The sequence below is a fragment of the Conger conger genome, chromosome 14 (genome assembly GCF_963514075.1).
Source record: "Conger conger chromosome 14, fConCon1.1, whole genome shotgun sequence".
Taxonomy (NCBI): Eukaryota; Metazoa; Chordata; class Actinopteri; order Anguilliformes; family Congridae; genus Conger; species Conger conger.
The window spans coordinates 8,113,636-8,134,925 of NC_083773.1; the positions used below are offsets into that span (position 1 = coordinate 8,113,636).

At 44.3% G+C, this 21,290-nt stretch overlaps 3 protein-coding genes and 1 non-coding gene across 7 annotated transcripts in view; all 4 read left to right on the forward strand.

The window, feature by feature from the left end:
- The window catches only part of LOC133110483 (dnaJ homolog subfamily C member 5-like), an 18,346-nt gene extending 16,360 nt beyond the window's left edge, over window positions 1-1,986 (forward strand). Inside the window, exon 5 of the mRNA XM_061220633.1 lies at window positions 1-1,986. This exon is cut by the window's left edge and continues 2,469 nt beyond it. The gene's annotated coding sequence lies outside the window, so the exon portion shown is untranslated.
- An 887-nt stretch (window positions 1,987-2,873) lies between these two features.
- On the forward strand, window positions 2,874-12,333 carry LOC133109968 (tumor protein D54-like). Of its 3 annotated transcripts, none has more exons than XM_061219762.1 (9): window positions 2,874-3,112; window positions 4,697-4,830; window positions 5,103-5,251; window positions 6,428-6,475; window positions 8,849-8,950; window positions 9,288-9,314; window positions 9,756-9,797; window positions 11,170-11,218; window positions 11,352-12,333. In XM_061219762.1, exons 1-9 carry the CDS (start codon window positions 3,094-3,096, stop codon window positions 11,433-11,435), a joined length of 654 nt encoding a protein of 217 aa, XP_061075746.1. In that variant the 5' UTR covers window positions 2,874-3,093; the 3' UTR covers window positions 11,436-12,333. The 3 variants fall into 3 exon arrangements, with proteins under 3 accessions (XP_061075746.1, XP_061075747.1, XP_061075748.1); XM_061219763.1 differs by having other exon boundaries at window positions 2,876-3,112; window positions 4,724-4,830; XM_061219764.1 differs by lacking the exons at window positions 9,288-9,314; window positions 9,756-9,797 and having other exon boundaries at window positions 2,877-3,112.
- A 336-nt stretch (window positions 12,334-12,669) lies between these two features.
- On the forward strand, window positions 12,670-12,741 carry trnae-cuc (transfer RNA glutamic acid (anticodon CUC)). Its single transcript has one exon. It is a non-coding gene; the product is annotated as a tRNA-Glu (tRNA).
- A 362-nt stretch (window positions 12,742-13,103) lies between these two features.
- On the forward strand, window positions 13,104-18,895 carry LOC133110732 (pancreatic progenitor cell differentiation and proliferation factor B-like). 2 transcript variants are annotated; one of them, XM_061221006.1, is made up of 5 exons: window positions 13,104-13,228; window positions 16,512-16,597; window positions 16,802-16,879; window positions 17,426-17,522; window positions 18,480-18,895. In XM_061221006.1, exons 2-5 carry the CDS (start codon window positions 16,543-16,545, stop codon window positions 18,580-18,582), a joined length of 333 nt encoding a protein of 110 aa, XP_061076990.1. In that variant the 5' UTR covers window positions 13,104-13,228; window positions 16,512-16,542; the 3' UTR covers window positions 18,583-18,895. The 2 variants fall into 2 exon arrangements, with proteins under 2 accessions (XP_061076990.1, XP_061076988.1); XM_061221004.1 differs by lacking the exon at window positions 13,104-13,228 and adding an exon at window positions 14,134-14,306.
- The last annotated feature ends 2,395 nt before the right edge of the window (window positions 18,896-21,290 follow it).

Consider the following 21,290-nt stretch of genomic DNA (forward strand, 5'->3'; position numbering starts at 1 on the left):
GTGTATGTGTGCGTGTTTGTATGTATATGCATGTGTTTATGTGTATGTGAGTGTGTGTGTGTATGTATATGCATGTGTTTATATGTGTGTGTGTGTGTGTGTGCGCGTGCGCACGCGCGTGTGTGTTTGTATGTATATGCATGTGTTTATGTGTATGTGAGTGTGTGTGTGTGTTTGTGTGTGTGTGTGTGTGTGTGTGCGTGTGCGCGCGTGCGTGTGTGCGCGTGCGTGTGTGCGCGCGCGTGCGCGTGTGTGTTTCTATGTATATGCATATGTTTATGTGTGAGTGTGTGTGTGTGTGTGTGTGTGTGTTTGTATGTAGATGTATGTGTTTATGTGTATGTGAGTGTGTGTGTGTGTGTGTGTGTTTGTATGTAGATGTATGTGTTTATGTGTATGTGTGTGTGTGTGTGTGTGTGTGTGTGTTTGTATGTAGATGTATGTGTTCATGTGTATGTGAGTGTGTGTAGAACTCCTGGGGGAAGAAGCTCCCCACAGTTTTGGCTGTCTAGTACCTCTCAGCAGTGTGAAATGTGTCACTACTTCAAGTAAAAAACACAAATTCTGTTTCCATCCAGCACTGATAGACGCTCATCCTCCTGTGAGGATCTCATTGCAGCCGGTTGTAACCGTCTGCCTGTCAGCTGGATGCAAGGCAGCCAGTGACGCAAGTGTGCAAATCGCTACACACCCCAGTCAGAGCACTGTGGAGCCCCTCCATGCCCCCTCTCTGAAGGGCAGTAGGTGAAAGGGTGACCACGGCACTGGAATGTACTCCTGTAAAGCCACTGTTCACACACGCTGCCACACACAGCCCTGTGTGTCCCATTTTTCACTACACGGTTTGTGGTAACATATATGACGTGTTGGCAAGAAAATAAATAACATTAACGCTTTATTTTGGAAACTTTTTCCAAATGTTACTATTCTTGGCTCTTCTGATATATAACCAACCTAACTAAGGAATTTCATCCATTTGTCTGGGGAAAAAGACTGTTCTTGGCTCCTAGATTACTGCATTTAATTTCAGCCATCGTATGTTTCTGTGTAAATGCGATTTGAATTGGCTGTATAGTACTTAATAACCCATCGTCCTTTTGAGGTTTGTCCCCCTTGCCAGCATTGTGCGAAAAGGGAAGATGGCCTTGTTCATACTGAAATCAAGTTATATAAGAGCTCTTACACTCACTCAGTACAGGATCTCCTCATTCTATGTCCCCTTCTCTGACTCTCCCAGAACTGATCTGGGATCAGCCAGGCAATGCCACTTTGTTAAACCATCTGCTGCCAACTTGTTAAAAATCTTTCCTTCCCAACCATTCTTTTTTGGTGCAGATTTTGCACCTTTGCGTCTCCAAAATCCCCCCCCAAAAAAAATATTACTAGATCTAAACGTGGCCATATTTGAGTATCCTCCTGCATTGTGCTCCAGTGGACTTTGATGCCAGTGATGTGCCAGTTTTAATTGTTTACTCTGATGTCCGAGTGCTCCAAACCTGCAGTCCCTCTCCTCTCCCGAACCCAACCCCCAGTCCAGCTGTGGACCAGTTCGTTCTTTTATCGTGGAAATCCTGTCCCAAAATAATCTTGCTATGGCTTCTATGAGATGTTGGGAAATGCTAATTGTTTGAGTGAATGCATTATCTGTTTGGAATTGTACAGGATTACTAAGGTAAAGAGGTCTTTTAGAAACTTAAAAAAATATAAAGACAGATATACAGTATCATAACAGCACTGTAGTATTATGATGAATATAATTTTATTTCATTTTTTTGTTTTTAATAAGGACTATAGTTTGAAATGTATGTAATTTAGATGTGGCCATTAAACAATGTGCAAAACAGGATTTAATGGTTGAAGTCTCTTGTACTGTACATACTATTAAACTAGTTTTATGTTTTAGCATGTTGACTGTATGTCCAAACGAAAATGAACATGGGTAATTTATCTGATTTGCTGTTGTAAAATAAATGTTTCTGAACATTACCAAGGCTTGTTTATATATGTCTGTGTATGTGTATGTATGTGTTTTTTTTGTTAAGAGCATGCATGCCTCTCCAATTGTCATTGGTCTTCTGTGTATAATAATATTTGCAAACAGATAATCTTTAGTTTAATGGATTTGATGCCAACTAAAGGATCAGTCACCAAATTCCACTTGGTCACAGATCCACCGAATCCAGTGAAGAGCAAATGACTCCGAATTAAGATGTATTGGCGACCAGTCCAGGGTGTGAATTCCTGCCACTCCCTCACATGCCCCATCCTGGCCAGCAATAAGCGGGTTAAATCATGGATGAAACATGCGCAAAACAGCTACATAATAATTTTAAAGAGTAAAAGGAATATGCAACAATGCTGTAAGTGCATCTCTAAATACGCTAATGAACACCTCAATCTGGACCCATACGAGTATTACTTATACTTCCATACTGTACCAAGGGCAAACCATGACGGCATTTCTGAACGGTGATCTAAACGGTTTTGACGGTTTGCTTGACATTCGGGGGTAGGGGTGGGTGTGTCAAGAGTAACTTCACCCACAATGTCATGTGAAAATAAACGACACGGTGCAATAATCCGTTTCGGTTTTTGAGTCATGAAAACAAAGCAGTCTGTGCCAGTTACCTGTCTTGTAATAAATTGAAGAAAATTTGATTTTATGTTGCATTGCGGTTGTTTTGTTATTCACAATAAACCGAGAAATAAATACGATTCTTTTAGGGGGTTTTTGGGTTTACGTGTAGGTGCCCTCATCACAAAATGTATGTATTGGATGCGTTACTTGCACGGCTGATGAATGTATTTTAATATTTTCACGATTTTGATACATAGCCGTTTTTCTATTTGAAGTGATTTCTGAGGAACCCCGAAAACGTAGTTGCTGTGCGCCGGAACCAAGAGCCTAAGTTGTAGGCTAACTCATCAATCCGAGCCGTGGCTGTTGTTTTGGAAGACTCTGGTTGGAAAACTCTGGTTGGGAGAGGTGGTTCTGATACAGCTAGCGAGAAAGTCTACCCAAAACCAATTTGCGCTTTTTTTTCCTGAATTGGAGTTGGAGAAATCTAACGTTCAGGCAATATATCCGGCGTTATGGACTCTGCAAATCAAGGTAACGAGCGATGTTAACTAACCGACATAAATGTTAGCTGGCTGCTAGCGCGCAGTGTTGGCTACAGGTGTAACCTTGCTTCCGTCGAGTTGGTAATTTAATGTGCTAACGGGATATTGTAAAAAAAAAAAAGTGGGTTGTTAACACGTAGTTAATATGCCAGTTGTTAGTTTGTTGCCTTCCGTGAACACAGATTCTAGTTTCAGCAAGATCTAGTAGCTAGCTAGTTAGCTAGCTAGTTATTCAGATGCCGTGATTTATTCTGGCTAAATTCCTATAGAATGTTGACTGGAACTAACCTAGCTAAGTAACCTATGCATTGTCGTATGATGGCTAGTTTATTTGACTATATTTAAAGCCATGCATTGTTTTATTATCAATTTGCTTGACTCCATGCGAGCTCTTTAGAACTGAGTTCAGTGTCACTGGCCCGACCTTTAAGCAACTTACCTACCTTGCAATCTCATTAGCTAGTACAATTGTTAACCTTATTTGAACAAATCAGCATCTAGCATGGAGGTTAATGTAGCTATTTTAGTTCAAGTTAAATAACCCAAGATTGACTAACGCTTACTAAATTAGCTAATCTTACATAGCTATTTACATGTATTTTGGTATTCTTGAATGCATTTGCTACTCTGAACTTCGGAGGCAAGATCATTTGGAGGTTTAACTGTTACTGTACGTCATAACTAGTGAGCCAGTAGGCTAATTGGCTGATGGCTGTCATCACTGTTAAATGCGCTGGGATTAAAGTAATCAACATCGTTTATTTTTTTCGACATTTTATGTTTCTGGTACAAATATTTATACTTGATTCCCGCTTGCTAGCTTTTTTTTCTTCCATTTGATGCTTTATTAACTCTTACTAGCTGGCTGGCCCTGGCTGACTCCGCCGCGTTCAATTCGTGAGTAAGACTGTGCCTACCTGATTAGCATCCCTACCTGTAGTGATGTCGGCAGCTTCTCCTTGCCTGTCAGAAGAGGCATGATAGTCGCGACATTTAGCCCACGCGCGTGCTTTTGGTACAGTGAGTGTGTATTCACTCGAGCAAAGTTTTCGGTTGCGTTCTCGTTTTGATCTACCATCTAATATTTATCAATTACATGCTGCACTCCGAGGAATTGTGCCGCCAACAAATTTGAACAGGTTGCTTTAAATGCACCTGGACCAGCGCTTTGCAGTGCTGACCCTGGCTGATTCACGACTAGTGTGTGCTTGTTTTGTCTCCTGCTGAACTCAAGTAATTGGCTTTTGTTGCTAATGACTAATCTGGATATCCAAAGACTTAATTTCCAAAATAAAATGTCTTTTGAGTTTCCTGAATATTAAAGGATGCACATTTTACACAGGAAGGGATCTCTCGGACAAATAATTAAGAGTTCAAGGAAGCCAACGTAACAGCAGCTGTTTTTCCACATCCCTATCCTGCACTGGCAACTCCCTTGCTTCCTCCCTTGTTTGGCACAGTGCATTACCCCCCTTCTCTTTTTTTTTCTCTCTCTCTCTCTCTCTCTCTCTCTCTCTTTCTTTCCCTCCCTTGCTCCCTCCCTCTCTGTGTCCTGGTGGGGGTGTTTGTTTAGATATTAACCTCAACTCTCCCAAAAAAGGCCTTGGGGCTGACCCCTTGGATGCAGACGTGCCAATGGAAGGGGCTGTGGGCGTGACTGGCCTGACTGAAGACGAGAAGGAGGAGCTGAACCTGGAACTCAGCAAGGTGCCAAAGATGGATAGATGTGTGCCTGCCCCCCCCCCTCTCTAAGAATGGGGCGCTGCACAGATGATAGACGTGTACTTGCACCTCTCTGTAAGAGTGGGGTACTGGGTTTTGGGGGTGCCCCTCTTCCGGAGGTTTAGGAAAAAGGGTGTTGGGGAGTTTTGAGTTCTATTCTCTGCAGCAGGTTAGAGAGTTGGGTGTGGGCCCCTTTCAGGGTGCGGGTATGAAGCGGTGTGGTGTATCTAACAGTGGCGCTCGCCTGCATTCCCCAGGTGGAGGAGGAGATACTCACCTTGCGGCAGGTTCTGTCAGCGAAGGAGCACCACGCGGGCGAGCTGAAGAGGAGGCTGGGCCTTACCCCCCTGAGCGAGTTCCGACAGAACCTCAGCAAGAGCTGGCAGGATGTCCAGACCTCCAACGTGTGAGTACGTCCTGTAACGCACACACACATGCACGCAGGCACACACTCGCGTGCGCACACACGCACACACACACACACACACACACACACACACGGCCACACGCGCACACATACGCTCACTCTGACTCTAGCATACGTCCTGTGAAACACAAATGAATGATTTTTAGCAGAACTGCAGCTGATGCCCTGAAGAACACTAATGCTCTGTGGGTTTTGTGATTTGTCAATTTTCTGGTTCCTAAATTAATTCTGATTGCTGCCCTTATCCTACAATACCAACAACAAACCCATTCATAGATGCACACACATACACTTTCATCAGGTGCTGGAAGCTGCCTAATAAGAGACAACTGACACACTGTAAACTGATGAAGCACGTACATGCTCATAGGTTACTGGTCCAAAATTGTATAGCAGTTGTTGTTTTTGTTTTTTTATTTCTTTAGCTGTGATTATAATCACACAGTCCATGCGTAGAATACACATCTCTGCCAATGAGCAGAGAGAAATCCCTGAAAGAAAAATGAACAAATTACTCCTGGCAAAGTTGCTCTTGGTTGTCATTTATCATGCAATAATAAGTCCTATTTATAGATAAATAGGTTGTAATAATACAAGACACCTCACTAAATAAGTTATTTTCTGTTGGTGGGTCCAGTGTGCTAGGACTGAGCCAACTCTGACTCACAGATTGCCTGGACTGGTATAATATAGTATGGGAGTGTGAGGTGTCTGAATATGTAGGAATTCTCCTTGATGGATGAGGCAGTGTCAGACCTGAAATGTGATGGGGATGTAAGCACTGAGTTGGTAGACCGGTAGTGCCTACTGTTAGCAAACGGTTTATTGAATAATTGATTGAGGGCTAGGTCTCTGTTCAACCTAACATTTTCTAGTTTGCTGCTTCTTATGGATATATATTCAGGAAGGGTTGCAGCCATGCTATTGAGGTAACGACGGTGATGGTATGATGGTAACGACGGCTTCTTGCGGAATATTCTGAATTCTGATATTCTTGTGGGGTAGAATTCCAAAGATCAAGCCATATGCCCTGGATTATGTCTGGACCAGAGAGATGTTATTCCCTTCATGAGCGCACGTACTGAGTGACCGTACGTCCCCGCCGTGCCTCCCACCGTTCCACAGCCCTGACTTTAACATCTTGTGTGTTTGTAGTTATCTTTCAGCCTCAGCCACGTTGGAGGACATAAGCCGCTCTGAAGCGTGAGTTTTTAAAAAACCTGTTTGTACTTTTTATTGAAGGTTTTTGGTTGCAGACTGTTACTGGTTGTGTGTTTTGAGAGAGGGGAGGGATGGGGAGGGATGGGGAGGGATGGAGAGGGTTGGGGAGGGATGGGGAGGGATGGAGAGGGATGGGGAGGGTTGGGGAGGGATGGGGAGGGATGGGGAGGGATGGGGAGGGATGGGGAGGGATGGAGAGGGTTGGGGAGGGATGGAGAGGGATGGAGAGGGATGGGGAGGGTTGGGGAGGGATGGGGAGGGATGGAGAGGGATGGAGAGGGTTGGAGAGGGATGGGGAGGGATGGGGAGAGACAGATTTGATCAGCATTGTAGGCGTATTTGGGGTTTCGTACAGTAGGTAAGTGAGCCATGTGGATTGGTCCTGGAGGGCTGAAATATGGTGGGATGGCCTGTGGAGCCGCCTGCCGCACACCTGAGTTGTTAAGAAAAGGATAGAGAAAATTCCCATGGGTTTATTGCACTAAACAGCGGCCTTACAGCCTCTACCGTTCGGGACATTCATCAGTGCAGTGTCCCTCAGGCATTACACGGGGTAATTAGTAGGGGGCATTACACGGGGTAATTAGTAGGGGGCATTACGGGGTTCTTTTTAGATGCACGTGGTTGGTAAGACTAGGGCAGGGCTACCAGAAGTCCTGGAGGGCTGCAGTGTCTGCTGGTGCTTTTTCCAGCACGTCAGTGATCTAGGTCAAGGCATACTGTATGTTGTTTCCAAGGCCGTAATTGGCTGCCGATTGAAAGGCGCTCTCAGAAACCTGCAGATGCCATGGCCCTCCAGGTCTGGAGTTAATCCTGCAGACACTGTGGCATGCCAGTGTTTAAGTGGGATTGCCCTGGGGTAATGGTTTTGGAGTCATTAGGAACGCAGAAATGGGATTGTTGATCCCTTTGAGGTATTGCTTTATCCACTGCAAAAATGCTTCCATGTATGTGCTGTGTGCTGGGTTAAAGTGTCTTACTGTAACTGAACTAGTGTGTAGAGGGTACATCTTTTCTCTTGGCTAGCATTTTTCTGTTAAGATTTTGTGACGTTTGTTAATCTCATTCGCATGGGGAGACTCAACCTTTGTACCCAGAACACAAGGCAGTGTATGGATTTACAATAATTAGGAATTTATAGAGTCTGGTCAAGGCCAAAAGGCTAAACTGTGTAATGCAAGGGCTTGAATAATCCTGTTAGCTCAGTATTGCCGACCACGAGCGATTAGGTTAAAGGCTCTAAATCCGAGGACAGCAGTGTCCTGCAAAAGCTTTGATTGTATTGAATGTGATATGATGGTACACTCACTGTGTGTGTGTGTGTGTGTGTGTGTGTGTGTGTGTGTGTGTGCGTGCGTGTGTGTGTGTGTGTGTGTGTGTGTAGGGTCCCATAGAAACAGGCCAGGTCAGCTCAGAAATGCTGGAACTTGCCTTGAGGTTATCCTCCTTGTCTGGATTGAAGTAGTGGGACTGGAGTAGTGAGAGAGGGCGGTTGCAGTATGCAGTGATGGGAATGATTTTTGTACATTATATATGTGTTTTCTGTAAGTATTTTATATGTTCTGTGTTGGATGTGAGACCTCTGTTAGCATGCTACTGCCCCCCAGCTTCTCAGATACTCAAACTGCCCTGTCTGGCACCAACTATCATTCATTGGTCAAAGTCACTTAGATCACATTTCCTCACCATTCTGACATTTGGTCTGAAAAACAGCTCAACCTCTTGACTACATCTGCAAGCTTGTAGGCCTAATAATAATGATAATAATGATAAAAATTCATAATAATCTTTACTGTCCACAATTGTGGAAATTTGCCTTCAGCTTCACAGGTTGGTTAAAACACATCGTAATAAATAAATGAATAAATAAATCACAGTACATACAATAGTAAATGGCACACATTTAGTTGCTGCCACACGATTAAATATTTGCATTAACAAGCTGGTGTACATGTCTACCTAATAAAGTGATCACTTAGTGTATATTGCCATTCATTAATTTGTATGAATGGGATTGCTGTATTGAATTTATCATTTGTATCTTTTCTCAATGTTGTATTCACCCCTGTCTCCTTTGTATCTCTCTCTGCCTCTCCTCTCTCCTACTCCCCTCTCTCACTCCTTTTCCTCTCTCTCTCTCTCCTCATCTTACATTTTCATTTCCTTCCTCTTGTCCCTCTCCCTCAAATTCCATCCTTTTCCCCCCACCCTGTACCCTTCTGTCCCCCTCTCTCTCCCTCCCTCCCTCCCTCTCTCTCTCTCTCTCTCTCTCTCTCTCCCCCCCTCTCTCTCTCTCCCTCCCTCTCTCTCTCTCTCTCTCTCCCCCTCCCTCCCTCTCTCCCCCTCTCCCTGCAGGTATAAGAGGACTCAGGAGACCTTCTCCCAGGCGGGGCAGATGACCTCAGCAGCCCTGTCCAGCATGGGTACAGCCATCAGCAGGAAGCTGGGGGACATGAGGTACTGGCCCCGTCTCCTCACTCCGAACCGCTGCCTGCATACAGACTCGGTCTGTCCAGTCCTGTGTGTTCATCCATAAAAGATTTAGATGGACTTCAGCCCATGTTACTACAGCACAGGTAGTTCCATATATCGGCCAGCCTCCAGTGTGTTGGGGTAATGGTTCTACAGGTTTGTATCCAAAGTGTAGGTTATGTGTTGTACCGGCCTGAGTACAAGGGTGCTTGTGTTAAGGTGTTAGTGGTACCTACAACCCCCGCTCCCCCATGCTTCAGTACTAAAGCCTGTTTCTACTCACCCTGATCTCTCTTCCCTCTTTTGCTGCATACTGGTTCAGAGCTCTGCCTTTGTCAAATTCCTTTGGGTAAGACAATTCCGCACATAAACATCCCTAAACTGATAATCCCATGACCATCGATGCCATAATTTTTCTTGTTTTCCGTACACCCCCTGCTTCTTTGTAGTGACCACACTTAATTGGCTCAGGAAGTAAGAGCAGTCGTCTGGCAGTCGGAGGATTGTTGGTTCGATCTCACCCTGGGTGTGTCGAAGTGTCCCTGAGCAAGACTCCTAACCCCCAAATGCTCCTGACAAGCTGGTTGGTGCCTTGCATGGCAGCCAATCGCCGTTGGTGTGTGAGTGTGTGTATGAATGGGTGAATGAGAGGCATCAATTGCCGTATAAAATTCCAGCCATTTACCATTTACCAATCTCTCTGCTGATTGTGTGCTGTGAAGCACTGTCATCTGTGGTGCTGCTCACCTTAACAGTCACCTCTCTGTTTCCTCTAATGCCGGCCAAGTAGCAACTACTCCATCCGACAGTCAATAAGTATGCCCACTATGAGGTAATGTATCGTGTCAACTTTCAGTAGAGATGGAGAGAGTGAGGCTTCATCAACCCCAAATGGATGGAGCACAGTATATTAATATCAGTGACTCTCAAATTTGAACCAGCCATAGTGTTTTGCTTTTGAGAGTTTAGTCATTTTGCATGGGTAATTTTGTCATGGCTCCATCCATTATGTGGTCAGAAGGCCTTGCATTCCTCTTTGACCTGTATTTCTTGAAGTCATTTGAATGCAGGCTTGTTTTTTGACTGCTGTGCTGTTTGCACAACTTGGAAAGTAATTTTGAAGTTCCTACAGTAGTGTGCCAGAATTTGGGCGCCCCTGGTGAAAAGGTCTCTTACAATTAATATCTAAGCGAACCAAAGCAAACCTGACCTCTACATGGTACGACGTTAAACCATGACGCATTTCTTCACTAATTTTAAAAAAAGGAAAAAGGCCCTGTGCAAAAGTTTAGGAGCCCTGTCAACTCCTCGGGCAACTATAAACGCTTGTAAACGCTTCTTGTAGCCAGCTAAGAGTCTTTCAATACTCACTTTTAGAATTTTGACCTCTAGCCGAGAAACATTCTGTAGCCAAGCATGTTTGAAATCTCTCGACAGATTGTTCCAAAAGGCTTCAGGCTTCTCAATGTTTTCTTTTGCATACTTCAGATGCTTATTTTTGTGTTGAGGTTGTCTTTCTTGGTTTTCCAGACTTTACTTCACATTTCAACTGTTCCATTTATCTTCAATTTTCTAATAATATTTCTGACTGTGGAAATAGGTATTGAAAGAGTTGAAAGAGTTTCTCTAGCCTTCTCCTTCTTGGTGGAAATAAGCCATCTTCATTCTGAAATCCCTGTTTAGAGGAACCCATGGTTGCTAACACCAGACAGAACAGCCTCTGCAGTTGGATCATTTAGAAGGCATGGAGTTACTTCAGAATGCAAAGTTCTCACCTGACTCATTGAAGCCCTAACAAGTAAATCACCTGGGTCTGGGCCTTAGTCATCTTTTTAAAAAGTAACAGAATAATACAAAATGGTTCCCAAACATTTGCACAGGGCCATTTCCTTAATGAACAGTAAAACATGAAAATAAAAAGCAATCTTACTTTACAATTTGCATTAAGGTCTCATGTTTAACTCAGCCATTTAGAGTTAAGGTTTTCTTTTGATCACACACAGATTCATTGTAACAGACCAGGGGTGCCCAAATTCACCCCACTGTATATGATTGTATGTACGTCGGTCCTTTTTTGCATTAGCAGGCATGTGTCGTGCTATTTATAGCGGTTTGTACTTCTGTATTTGAATCAAACGGTTTCTGGTTTCCATATGACTATTTGTGTATGCATATGAGTGACTTGTTGGTGGGGACTTTTGTAGGAACTCCCCATCGTTCAGGTCCTTCGAAGACAAGGTGGATAACCTCAAGGCAAGTTCCAGTATTTCCTAGCTCACTTTGTTTTTGTTTTTTGGGGTTTAAAAAAAAAATAAAAAACAGACAAAGTAATTGGTCAGTAATTATGAATCTTCTCCTCTCTCCTTTCCCTTGATATGTACTGAAGCATAAGATGGCTACCAGAGGTGAAGGGAATGGAGTCACCTCTCCCATTGGATCAAGCTCCTCACAGGACCACGCCCCTTTCTGAAAAGCCAAGGCCCCACTGGACAGGACAGTCTACTATGAGTGCCCATGACCTACACCTCAAGTCCCTGGTCCACAACACTCTCTCCACCCCACCCTTACTGAAGTGCACATTTCATCTCAACCTAAGCTTGACTAAAGAATGTCAGAACTTGTAAACTGTTAAAAAAAAAAAAAAAAAAAAAAAAAAAAAAAAGATGTTAAAACCCCATTTTGTATGATGAACTGTTTTACATCGCTCTGCAAAGTCTTTTACACACATTATTCTCCATTTAATGTTGGCTGTATAAAGATATATTTATGTACATCTGCCAACAGGAGTTCAGGAGCGCCTAGGGTGCCCATAGAAGAAGCCAAACTGGGGGGAAAAAATGGGAGTTAAAATTTCTAGATTTTTGTATGTATAATGCAATCTATTGTGCTGAACAAATGTTCTAGTTGTATTTATATTATCAGCTAGTCCCTTGATTTGAGTACACCCTGACGATGACTCATTCAGATGACGTACTGCATGTGCAGTTTTTGTTTGCTTTCCTGGGGGGTACTGGTTCAGCCTTCGTGCTGGCCAGCAGTAAAAAGAAATGTGGATAATCTGCTCTGGTGTACAAATGATAGTAACTAACACGCGGGCTGTCATTTTTGATGGGATGCTCGTCACTTGTATGCGTCATTTGGTGATGGTGAGGAATGGGAGAGGTTCTTGCAATTTTGTATACATATGCTTTTAGTTGCTTTCCCAGTGCCACACAAGCGAAGTGATACATCTGCTTACGTCATATAGAAATGGGGAGCATCGCTGAGCAACAGATGGCACGCACATGTTAAGATGTTACATTACACACATTACCTGCCTGTAGTGCCAGGGGATAAATATCAAACATTAAAATACCTTGTGAAACCTATACGGCCCGTTACTACTGGTATTTTGTCTTTTGCTTTTTATCTGGGACTTCTTAAATTCAGGATGTATGTAAAGTTGTTTGCCATTTGTGGTGTGAAAGACGATCGATTTGGTGGTATTTCGCAACGTCCAATTGCCACAAAGCAATTTCCCACCGAGCTTTGGGTGTATTTGGGCCTGCTGGGGATAAACACGTCCAACAAAATGCGCGAAATTATTGCATCTCACCAGTGCAGTGTAAATGGGCTGCGAGTAGAAATAATAGTGTGATTAAGCTACTTGTTTTCCGTATATTGACGCATTCGTGTACGCGTACGTACTGCCATGTGAACGTCCTTCCCTGGTGGTCTAGTGGTTAGGATTCGGCGCTCTCACCGCCGCGGCCCGGGTTCGATTCCCGGTCAGGGAATTAGTTTTTCTTTTCAATAAATAAAATATAACCACGGTATTGTCCATGTAGAAGTGGAATTCAGTTTCATCGTATAGGCTCAGTTAAACTGAGTGCTTCAAACAAAATTTACTATATATAGGATCCGATATAACCTATGCAAAACTAGCCGCGTTTACATGCAGAATATTTATTCATTTCGAATAATTTGTTCCGATTGAAGATTTCAAATGAACAGTTTACATGCACACTGAACATGATCTGAATAAATTGTGTTTAATCATTTAATCAGAATAAAGCATTTTGACATGCGCAGAATGATCTCGCGCAGCTATACAGTACACCTTTCTCGCAAATCTCCCAGTAGCCTATGGGTTTTTTTGGTAGAATATTTGCATTTCTGCAGTCACCTTTAAGGCAGCAGCGTCAGCTGAATATAACTATTGAATTTAAACGAGAGAAAGCGATCGTGACAGCAGCATTACCTCAATCTCCAATAAATACATCCGTAAGTTCTTGAAATTGAAAATAAGCTTGTTCGGAAGCACTTCTTTATTTTGGCTTTTAGCCTTGTAATAATCAGTCTTTCAACTTATTATTTCGAGCCTTTCGACCATCGAAGCGTTTCACGATTTTTAGCCATTTAAATGTTTAATAACTAAAACGATTAAAATTACGGTTAAAAAAAAAAAGCTTGTAAACGGAATAAAATTTCAATCGGAATAGTATCATTTGTACCGATTGAATGGTTACATGAGCCATTTTTATTCCTACCGGTCTATTAATCGGATTAAATATGGGATAAAAGGCTCCATGTAGGCTAAACGGGGCTACTGACAACACAATAATTGGGAGATACAAGCACACAAGAAAAAAAGATTTTTTTTGCATTTGGTGAAATTGTTTACAATCAGTCTTTCATTACATGTCTACTCGGAAATATTGGTTTGTCTATAAACACATCAAGCTCACAGACTGTTAACATTAGATCTACATAGACAATTGTGTCCCCCCTAATATAATTTTTAAGGAGTCCGTGTTCGTGTTCAAGCAGAAGATACAATCGTAAGTATAATATAGATTATATTTATATATAAATAGCAGCCTACATGTATATCCTATTTATGGGCAAACAGTGCAGTTTAATTTTTGCGCATGAGGAAAATAGTTCACTGTAATATACATTGTTTAACAGTATATAGATAGGCCTAAATATAATTTCATTGTATTAACTGACTAAGTATGATCATTTTCTAAATGTTTTTTCTTGGTCATAACAAAAAGCTGTTCATCTTCGTTCTGGATTATGGTGGCAGTGACTTGTTGTTTTGTTCGGTCATTCCGCGGAGTCCGCGCACGGAGACGGACTGCTTGTGTGCCTGACGTCACCGCAGTATATAAGTCCCGTTCCGTTCTGTGGACTCAGAAAGAGCTATCGGCTGAGACCAGAGCAGGACGTGGAGGGTTTTACCCAAAATTACTTTTTACAAATGGGCCCCGTCGCCTAGCGTTTAATCCTTTTACTTGAGCCTTGCCCTATGAGATCTCGCACTTCGTGCTTCTTCACCATCCAGCACACGCAAAAGGTTCGTTTTTTTTGTGGTGAAAATCAAGAGTGAATGACCAGCAGCTAATGTTACCTTACTAGCTAGTGTGGCAGAAACAAAGATGGATGTCTTGTTTGTTAAAATGGAGGAGGAGAATGGAAGGACAATGAAAGGCAATTTCCACAGGCAACTATTTTATCTAGGCTCAGCTTGACATGTCCAGAGGACATGTGAATTTGTGGCCAATTTGTTAGTAGCCTAAACTGTTAGATGGTTAGTTTGTCAACGTTAACTGGCTGGCTACTTTTTTTTACTTTTTCTAATATCACGTTCGTTTAGCAATGGACGTTCACATTTTATCCTCTTTGTTTTAAGTAGCAGATGACCCATGTCAACGAGGTGAATTCGTGATGATTTCATAAGCAACGTCAATGTCAGATCTACACTTGATCAAAACGGTGTAACGTTATATCCAAAATGGTAGCGTGTTATCAGTTGGATAACTATGTGACTACATTGAGTCAAATCAGTTATGGCTAGACTAATGTTACCATGAATCAAGATTACCTGTTCGGTAGCGTTAGCCTTTTCATGCCTGTCATTTTTTTTTAATTGGTTTTTGTCTCCTTTGTCTCCAGATGAGTATATATCGAAGCAATTTTCTTCGTCCGCCATTCATAGTTACAAGGTCGTAAATTAGAGGAAATACTTTGGCGATTAAATTAACCGAGTATGTTAGCATCCACTACTGTAGGCAATGTGTTTACTTGACTAAACCTAGCTACGCTAATTACTGTTCACGCGCTTGCATGTAACGGCACGCGAGCGTGTGCATCCATCTGTGCTCACTGTCCAGTTTTCTCCATTTCTTTCCGTTTCGAAATGCCTTAAACGTTTTGACGTTTGACGTAAATTAGCCTTTTTATTGTCTTGTTTTAATCCGTGTTTTTGGCGCCGACGGTTATGTTCGTAGCTCGTGTTATCCAGGTCTTTTAAACTCCGGGGGCCATCTGGAATGTCGTCCTGGCTTCTTCATGCCTGTAGAGTCCTGTCAAACGGTCCCAAATTATCTTAAACCTGAGGTCATTCTGCTGTCACTGTTTTTGTGTGGCATCATTAGTTCTAATTTCTGTAGTATCCATTTTGTAACCAGAAATGCCATGTAATGTGCATTTGTACATGATGATATGATGATGACCAGTACAAATGTGCATTACATTAGTAGGTCAATAGATACAATATTTGTGCGAGTGTTTCCCCTGGTCTCCAGTGTGTGGAAGTTGTGCACATTACAGGGTTAGTTGGGGAAATTCAACTTTGAGTCCATCTGTTCTGTTTGGCCATCCCCACTTCTGCAGTGGAGTGGTGGTCTCAGGGTCAAATAGACCAGCGGCATGTTCAACCTAGGCGGCACGGATGGTGCAGTGGGTAGCACTGCCGCCTCACAGCAAGGAGGTCCTGGGTTTGAATCCCCGTCGGCCGGGGCCTCTCTGTGCAGAGTTTGCATGTTCTCTCCGTGTCTGCGTGGGTTTCCTCCGGGTACTCCGGTTTCCTCCCACAGTCCAAAGACATGCACGTTAGGCTGATTGGAGAGTCTAAATTGCCCGTAGGTATGAGTGTGTGAGTGAATGGTGTGTGTGCCCTGCGATGGACTGGCGACCTGTCCAGGGTGTATTCCTGCCTTTCGCCCAATGTATGCTGGGATAGGCTCCAGCCCCCCTGTGACCCTGATCAGGATAAGTGGGTTCAGATAATGGATGGATGGATGGATGGATGTTCAACCTGAAAAATATTTTGTTGCGGTGTTTCAGTGTTGGAACGATTTATGTTTTCTATCCCGGCGGTGTTTGATGTTCTGCAGCAGGCTTTGAGGTGCGTTTGCTCCCTTGTGTCCGGGTTGTAGCGCAAATCAATATTGATGTTGGCCTACTCTTTATAGACTGGAGAACCACCGGAGCGGACCGTACGATGTCAGTCAGTTCTCCCACGGTTTGCAACGGGATGTTCAGCGTGCCACTGTTAAATAAACGTTTTTGTCGAGGCTGAACGTGACCCTGGTGAGCCTGGTACACTGTGACCCCCCCTCAGCAGCTGGCCCAGCCCTTCGCTTAATGAAACTCGTGTTGTCAGTGCAGACAGCCCTCCTCTTGTTCCTGGTTTTCCCTCTGTCTTCATGCTTTTCATGTATGTATGAACAACTAACCAGATATTCTCTCTCTCTCTCTCTCTCTCTCTCTCCCCTAGGTTTTCCATCTGCATATACTTGACTGAAGCAATGGCTGCTATACCATCCGGCGGGTCTCTTGTGGCCACCCATGACTACTACCGAAGTGAGTGACTGCAGTCCGCTCTCTCCTTGCCGTGTGGTGTGTGTGTGGTGTGTGTGTCCTCTATACCCCTGACAATAGTGCTTTACCTTTACATTTTGTCTTGTGTGATTTCACAATTTCGAGCGCTTTTTCTGCAATTGACACGTGTGAATCTTTGGATGTGTTTTGGGGCCTAGTGCAGCCTGCTTCCTCTCTGCCTTGCAGGGCGCATCGGCTCCACCTCCAGTAACAGCTCCTGCAGCAGTTCGGAGTTCATCGGGGAAGTCATTCCGCACCATCCTGGTAGGTCCAGATTCTGCTTAATGCAGGGGTGTCAAACTCCAGTCCTGGAGGGCCTCAGTATCTGCTGGTATTTGGTTTCCTTCCAGTCTGCAGGGACTCTTTAGCCAATGACGCTGCCATAATAACTCTGAGCTCCTTTTAAACTTGAGCTTCTGGCATTTACAAAAATAATAAAATAGTTTCTGAAATCTGAAAACTGTTGCTGATTTGTTGCCAGTTGCTGGCCTGAGATTAAGCCACACTGTCACCGTGTCTTCCCAGAATCTTTCTCTGTGGTATTAGACGGGGTGTGGCTGAATGGGCACCGAGCCAATGGGCTGATGGGAATGAGTCTTGGGAAACTGGCCGTGTGTCACTCATGCCTGTTTCCTGTTGAGTCAAGTCTGTGATTTAAGGCCTTATTTCCTGTGCATTGTGTGTCTCCGAGGCTGAGAGCAATTCTGAGGATGGGTTTGGGTGTTTGTTTTTTTGTTTTTTTCACCTGGGTATTTGCAGCCAGGTGGACTGCTGGTTCTGATCAGGTGGGTTTTCCGGTTCTGTTCCCAGGTCTGCCCAGGCAGGATTCTGGACACTGGTGGTCCAGTTTCTTCTTTGCGAAACAGAACCAGCCTGGTGTGGCTCCTGGGGCTGACCTCCAGCAGAAGTAAGTAAACAGTAAACTACCAACCTGACCCACCTGCCAATCTGACCCACCTGCCAATCTGACCCACCTGCCAACCTGACCCACCTGCCAATCTGACCCACCTGCCAATCTGACCCACCTGCCAACCTGACCCACCTGCCAATCTGCCCCACCTGCCAATCTGCCCCACCTGCCAATCTGCCCCACCTGCCAATCTGCCCCACCTGCCAATCTGCCCCACCTGCCAACCTGACCCACCTGCCAACCTGACCCACCTGCCAACCTGACCCACCTGCCAACCTGACCCACCTGCCAATCTGACCCACCTGCCAATCTGACCCACCTGCCAACCTGACCCACCTGCCAATGAGCACCACCTCAGTCTTCATATCTGATATCAGAGTACCTCCCTCTAGCACTTGATAGACGCATGACCAAGCAACGCCTCGCTAATCGCCTCTGATCGACATGCTAAAAAGCGAAGAATTCTTGATCAGCACTATAACCTCTGACACCCCCCCGCATGGCTGTGTCTGCAGGGTTTTCTGTTTCTTTTGCTTTCGTTATGTGGACTGTTTGACCCAGAGGTGTCCAATCTTATCTTAAAAGGGCCGGTGTGGGTGCAGGTTTTCGTTTTAACCCAGCAGTAACGCACCTGATTATACTAATGAACTAATGGTGGTCTTTAATCAAGACCTTGATGAGTAGAATCAGCTGTCTTAGTCCTGTGCTAAAACGATAACCTGCACACACACACACCGGCCCTTTCTGCATAAGGTTGGACACCCCGGGTTTAACCCATCAGCAACCTTGAGCATTTAACTGCTGAAATGCACCCAAGCCCAGCAAACATGGCACGGTTTGAGAGCTGCTTCATAAGACCAGTCTTGCCTCGTTGTCATACTGGGTGTCTTTCCGTGAGGGTCTGGCTGTCGCTGGGGGACTGCTGTGACTAATCCTCCCTTTCGCTGTGTTCAGGGTGGTCAGCATGAGCAACGGCCAGGTCACCTGCGTTGCCAAGGAGATGGTGAAGAGGCAGATGAGCGAGACCAGTGAGGCGGGCAGCGTCACCCCTCCTTAACTTCACCCTCTGCCCCGCCCCGCCCCACCCAGTAGATCGACGCTAGGAGACGGGGGTGCACCCCATTTCGTATTTTTGTACATTTTATAGTAGAAATAGGCTGCTGTTTGTGTGTAACTACTACTATTACCATTGATGACCAAAAAAAACAAAAAAATATTTCAAAAAAAAAGGAACAGCAGAAAAGAGAACTCTCATATTAAATGCTATAACACTTTTTTTTTCCATGTGTCTAACACTGTAGTTGTTGTGAGCATTTCCACTTTGTCACCCTTGCTTTTTGAAGATGAATAAAGTAGCATCATGCAGCCTATTTATTTGTCTGGAGTTTTGTTCTTCCCTGACTGAATGGGTTACCTGTGCCTCACCGGTCAGAATGGGCACTTGAGAGCTTTATTTGGTGGCACTGTGTTGCATTACATTAATGGCATTTTGGCAGACGCTCTTATCCGGAGCAATGTAAAGTTGACTAGTCTAAGCTGGAGACAATCCTCCCCTGGAGCAATGCAGGGTTAAGGCCCTTGCTCAAGGGCTCAATGGATGTGCAGATCTTATTGTGGCCACACCGGGGATCGAACCGCCGACCTTGTGGGTCCCAGTCACTGCGCTACAGGCCACCCCTGCTGCAGTGGCCCATTATGTTGCTGTATATTTGTTTCGGTTTAAGGACCTTGCCCTGAGAGCCAAACCTGTGACCACCTGCTTATTGGAGGAATCCCGGTGCCCTGTTTGGAGATCCTAATTTTAATCTCCGGCTTTAAATCACGGGGCTGGTTGCCATGCGGTTTATACGGCTATTTCGGGCGAGCAGTACAGTCCACGCAATCCCCGCTGACAAAGAATTGGGATCAGGGTCTATTCTTAGGGGAGATGAACTGGGGTAGCTTCTGTCTGTTACTTTGGTTTCCAGGTCTGAAATCTGTTTTAATTGCCTTTCCCTCCCCCTTGCTGACATGTGAAGTATATCTCTCAATGGCTGGACTGTGGTTGTCCTGGAATCCCGGCTGGAGACCCTGAAGTGCTGCACTCCTCTCCCACACCTGTGCTCCACAGCCCCTCATTTCTTTTACTAGTGCAGAAAACACTTGATTGGCCCCATTTCTGTCTTTTCGTTATTTAATTTTCATTTAATGGCCAATGCACTGAAGTATTGAGGCAAATGAATAACTGAGAAACCTTGTGCAGGTAGTTGGCGACCAGTTTGAGATGATAAAATCTGTGACAAGGGGAAGGGTCTGGTGTTTTGTTTTTGTTTTTTAAACATGAGCTGAAGTATCTCCATGGCTTGGGTTAATGCTAACATGTCCAGACTAAATTTGAGAAATTACTCCTGAAATTGAGTCAAGACTTCTGAATACACTGCATTTTATTAGTTTTATGGTATCTGGAAGAAATTGTCCAATTTATTGAACCATCACATGTAGATGTGTGTTGACACTGCTGTGTTGCAAACTAAAGGCTAATTAACAAATGTGGGTTTTGTTGTGCTCATTTTATTGGTGGGTTTCACTGCCTAATGACTTTGTTCAGTGCTTCGTTTAGGTCATCGTAATCTGATTTGGCACCTTGGCAAATTAATTTGCGACTGGCTTTCAGGCAGCACCAAGACGTTTGTCTAATGGTATGAACCCAACCATAGGCCACATATTTAACTGAGTTCTTACAAAAAATGGGTCCTTCAGAAAGAAAGAGTGTGACATTAGCACTGAAGCTAAAGCACAATCCTATTTTACCTTTTCAGTTGTAAAATGTCTTCATAAGTTTTTTTGGGGGGGGGTTGTGGTCGTCTTGGCAAGTTACAAGAATATAATGGGCACTAAAATATGTTAATAATGCATTTAAAATATGCCTAACCAAGATGGTGCACTGGTTTGCTGTTTCCTTGGTAGTGCAGCCGTGTGGGCTTTTCACCAGCTTTAGGAATTCATGATTTTCTTTTTTTTTACGAACGGTACCAAAGCTTCAAAATTCTTCTTTGGATTCCCCTCACTCCGGTCCTGGAGGGCCACGGTGTCTGCTGGCTTTCGCTATGTTTCAGCATGACAGATCATTTTAAGTCGTTGATTGGCTAAAGAGTCCAAACACCTGGCTCTCAAGGCCTTAATTGGCTGCTGATCGAAAGGAAACCACAAACACCCACAGACACTTTGGCCCGCCAGGACTGGAGTTTGACACCCCTGCCCTAAGTGTTCAACACCGATTCTGAAGGTATCAGACTGGGTGATGTGACGGGATTCATCGTGCCCATCCCCCTGAATCACGGCGTTTCCCCTCAACCAGGAGTCTGATCCAGCTGTGACCAGTCTTTAGGAAGTGAAAGAGAGGGTGATGTAATGCTTCTCTTGCCAGTCTTATAAATAGACATGATTCACTGGGTGGAAGGTACTTACATGGGATGTGAAAAGCTAGTGACTCATTCATTCTAATAAGCATGTCATTGTGTTTTATTTTTTATGTATTTAATATTACCCCAGGCGGCATGATCAGTGCAGTGGGTAGCACTGCCGCCTCACAGCAAGGAGGTCTTGGGTTTGAATCCCCGTCGGCCGGGGCCTCTCTGTGCAGAGTTTGCATGTTCTCCCCGTGTCTGCGTGGGTTTCCTCCAGGTACTCCGGTTTCCTCCCACAGTCCAAAGACATGCAGGTTAGGCTGATTGGAGAGTCTAAATTGCCCGTGGGTATGTGTGTGTGAGTGAATGGTGTGTGTGC

Coding starts and splice junctions, on each gene's coding strand:
- LOC133110732 (XM_061221006.1), top strand. CDS start 16,543: ATGGCTGCTATACCATCCGGCGGGTCTCTTGTGGCCACCCATGACTAC. Junction 16,880..17,425: donor AGTCATTCCGCACCATCCTG/GTAGGTCCAGAT, acceptor TTCTGTTCCCAG/GTCTGCCCAGGCAGGATTCT. Junction 17,523..18,479: donor GGGGCTGACCTCCAGCAGAA/GTAAGTAAACAG, acceptor CGCTGTGTTCAG/GGTGGTCAGCATGAGCAACG.
- LOC133109968 (XM_061219762.1), top strand. Junction 6,476..8,848: donor GACATAAGCCGCTCTGAAGC/GTGAGTTTTTAA, acceptor CTCTCCCTGCAG/GTATAAGAGGACTCAGGAGA. Junction 8,951..9,287: donor AGGAAGCTGGGGGACATGAG/GTACTGGCCCCG, acceptor ATACTGGTTCAG/AGCTCTGCCTTTGTCAAATT.